The following is a 3,514-nucleotide window of genomic DNA, read 5'->3' on the forward strand; positions in this document are numbered from 1 at the left end:
AACCCTTCCTCTCCTGCCTTGATGCCCCATTTGGGGAGGTTCACTATGGACTCATAAAACGCACAAGGGAGGCTCTGGCTTCCTAGTCATGGTGTCTCTGCAACATTCAGGGGAGACAGCCAGAGATCCCAACTTCATGTGTCCAGACTCTAAGTTAAGAATGTCGTATTTTTCTGCTAAGATGATTTTATTTCTGCCAGTCTTATTTTTTAATCATTGTGGTTTATTTACTCTGGAGTTTTGTAGTTCTAATTTTGTACTGTGCTATCCAGGAAACAATTCTGACTCTTGTTATATGCAAGGCAGCTGTACTTTATGCTGTTTGCAACTGTTTTAATTATGAGCACCATGTGTCATTCACAAGGCTAACCTCTGAAGAAGCATCTTGACTCTACAAAAATAGACATTTTAACAGCTTAGTCTCTGGAGTTACTGAACACTGTCACCTTGAGACTGGAAATAGAACTTCAGGTTTGAGTGATGGATGACTAAAGTTGGGTGAGGGAACAGCTGCAGTAAAGCTTTCGTGAATGTTTAGAAGCCAAAGGTGTGCTCCTTAGCCACTTTCTTCTCACACCCTGTGTGCCCAGGTTTAACTCTTGTGCAGTGTGTTGTGTGCAGTGAGGACGTGAGGACCCTCTCACATGCTTCTTAGTGCCACCGCACTATTCTCTGCAAGAGAGGGTGTGTTGACAAGGTCCTGGGTAGCTAGTTTTCCTCATAAAGAGCAGGACGTCACATGCTTCCCTCAGGCAGGAGGCAGGCACGGACATGGGCAGGGGGATGAAGCCTTCTCAGTTCACACGCTCTTATGCCAGAAAGTCTCTCTCTCTCTCTCTGTCTCTCTCTCTCTCTGTCTCTGTCTCTCTCTCTTTTCCTAGTCCCAGCCTGCCTAGAAGTCACTATGAGGAGCAGGCTAGCCTTGATCTCACAGAGATCTGCCTGTCTCTGCCTCCTGAAGGCTAGGATTAAAGGCGCCTGCCACCACACCTCTTTTAACTTTGCTGGGGTTCTGTTTACAGAGGTTCAGCTTCTTTTCCCAAATACACATATTGTTCATTTGCAGCTTTTGTGTCTTTCCCATAAAACCAAATAACGTATCTGTAAGCACCTGACCTACTGTTGTGCACCCCCCCCGCCCGCCACCTTCTGGGTTCTAGAAGAGACAACAGGGCAAGAGAAAGAATGATGCTGCATTAATTAACCTTTATTAGTTTCCAGGAGCTGAGCCCAAGTTTCTGAGATTTGACAACACTCTTCAAGTTAATCTCTAAAACATACAAAGCAGAATAGTGTGTGTGTGTGTGTGTGTGTGTGTGTGTGTGTGTGTGTGTGTCCATCCAGAAACTTGTTTGGAAGGACATACAAGGAAATGTTACTGTTTGAGGGAAGGGTTCATCCATTTCATTGTCTCCTGGGTGAATTGTCAAATTCCTATAAAGATAATTTTCATGCTTCTTCATAAGCGTGTCTTTCACACCTTCACAGTCACCTCTGCCAGAGAGCAGTGCTTGCCTTGGAACTGCAGGCCACAAGGAGGCTGACTGAGAGTCGCAATCACCGTGAGGGTTCTTCACCGTCCTGGGTCAGACAGAATGGCTGCCCTGTGTGAGGAAGGCCTGGGTGGTATCCACAAGCAACTTGGGCAATGGTGGCCGTGGGGAGTGTCAGCTCAGAACCCAGGCCTCCAGCTCCTTGATGCAAAACTGCTCCTGCCGGGCCAGCACTTCATTGTTGAAGGTGGCACAGGGGTAGCTTCCCCCATGGTACAAGTCTCCATCCAACCACAGCCCAAACTGGCCACTAGAAAGAAGAGGAAATGGGCTGGGGAGATGGCTCCGTCGGTAACATGCCTGCTCTACAAGCGTGAGGGGAACCAAGTTGGGATCCCCAGCACCGGTGTAAAAAGCCAGGCATAGTCACATGTATCTTCAACCCTAGAACTGGCGGAGTAGAGCTTGCTGGCCAGCCGGTCTAGTCTTGGGCAAGCCCTGGTCAGTTTCAGTGATAGACCCTGTCTCTAAAGATGTGGTGTAGATATATAGAGGAAGACCCCTGATGTTGACCTCTGCCTCAACTTGCATGTACACGTGTGCACACACACAAAAGAGGAAATCTTGGTACAGCCGTGTGTTTAGCTAGGACCATCATCAGCCTTGGCCACACCCCATATTCTCTTCCTTTACACCAATTTATCCTGAATTTAGGAGGCTCCTCCTGTTGTGCCCCCAGACACCAATGCTGTGCTACAGCATTCAGAGCATGTTTTAAACAATTCATTGGTTTTTAAGAACTATGTACAGTGCTATAGCATCACCGCAACAGTTTTGGAACATTCTAATCACATTTAACAGAAAACCTAGGCTGAAACCAGGAAGTGAATTAGTTGAAATCAGCAATATGTGGTGTGTTGTGTGCCGGGCTGACTCTTGATGGTGGCTCTTCAGGCAGCTGGGGCAGCAGAGAACTTGCATTATGGTCATCAAGCCTTCAAAATAAACTTAATGTTTCTCAGTGTGAAAGTCACATCATGAAACCACTCTTCCTTTGCTTCCTAACTCGTTCCTCCTCCTGTCCTCAAACGCCTCCTCTAATGAGCTATGTTCTTTAGATGCAAAACTGCTCCATGGCCAGGCGAGGTGACACACGCCTTTAATCCCAGCACTTGGGAGGCAGAGGCAGGTAGATCTCTGTGAGTTCAAGGCCAGCCTGGTCTACATAGTGAGTACCAGGACAGCTGGGGCTACAGGGAGACCCTGTCTCAAAAAGACCAAAAAAAAAAAAAAAAAAAAAAAACAAAAAAAACCTTATGTTTGCCTTTCTCTTGACTATAGTCTCATCCAACCACTAGAATGTTCTCAAAGTTACATTGGTTCGGACTAAGCTAATACTAACCCTAACCATTTAGTGAGGAGTTCACACATCTACTCTACTCACTTCTTGGCTTAGAGTGGGGTTGAGTGTGTCTTGGAAAGTGGGCTGTGATGTTAAAGCTAGAAGGCAAGAGGTCAGCCTGAAAGGGAACCACCAGCCTCCATTCCACGTGGGGCATCCACACCCAGAAGAAAGAGGAGCAGTTGCCCCAAGATTTGGAAGAAGAGACCACACCCAGCAGGGAGAAGGGCACAGGCTGTCCCAAGCATTGGGAGGACAGAGACACGCACCTTCCACTGCCCATCATCAGTGAATCCAGGTCTCCTTTCACAAAGAACGAGTTGCTTCCTGTCCACTTAAAGACCTGGAGGCAAAGGAAAGGCTCAGGGTCACTTGGGAGCGCTTGCAGTCTGACTGCTAGCCACATGGTGGCAGTGTTATGTAGGGACCAGAGCTGCCTGGGCCCACCTGAGCTCCTGGACCTTGAGATTTCTGTCTCCTTGGAGCGCACCCTCCGCTTGTGCCCTCTATCTTGGATTCTCACAGCCTAGCAGCGCCTTCACTCTAAAAATAGAACAAAACCTCTGACGCTTCCTGCTTCTAAAGCTAGAAAGAGAAGAGGCCAGGCCTGGAGTGACGG

The 3,514-nt window shown here is 47.8% G+C and overlaps 1 protein-coding gene across 1 annotated transcript; it reads right to left on the bottom strand.

The window, feature by feature from the left end:
* Positions 1-1,305: 1,305 nt before the first annotated feature.
* Positions 1,306-3,403, bottom strand: LOC115068559 (TLD domain-containing protein 2-like). The gene is made up of 2 exons (XM_029558981.1): positions 3,165-3,403; positions 1,306-1,803 (listed from the first exon to the last, which is right to left on the bottom strand). Exons 1-2 carry the CDS (start codon positions 3,299-3,301, stop codon positions 1,668-1,670), a joined length of 273 nt encoding a protein of 90 aa, XP_029414841.1. The 5' UTR covers positions 3,302-3,403; the 3' UTR covers positions 1,306-1,667.
* Positions 3,404-3,514: the final 111 nt, after the last annotated feature.

Source organism: Nannospalax galili, unplaced genomic scaffold, assembly GCF_000622305.1.
Source record: "Nannospalax galili isolate Female #2095 unplaced genomic scaffold, S.galili_v1.0 scaffold19789, whole genome shotgun sequence".
NCBI classification, from domain to species: Eukaryota; Metazoa; Chordata; class Mammalia; order Rodentia; family Spalacidae; genus Nannospalax; species Nannospalax galili.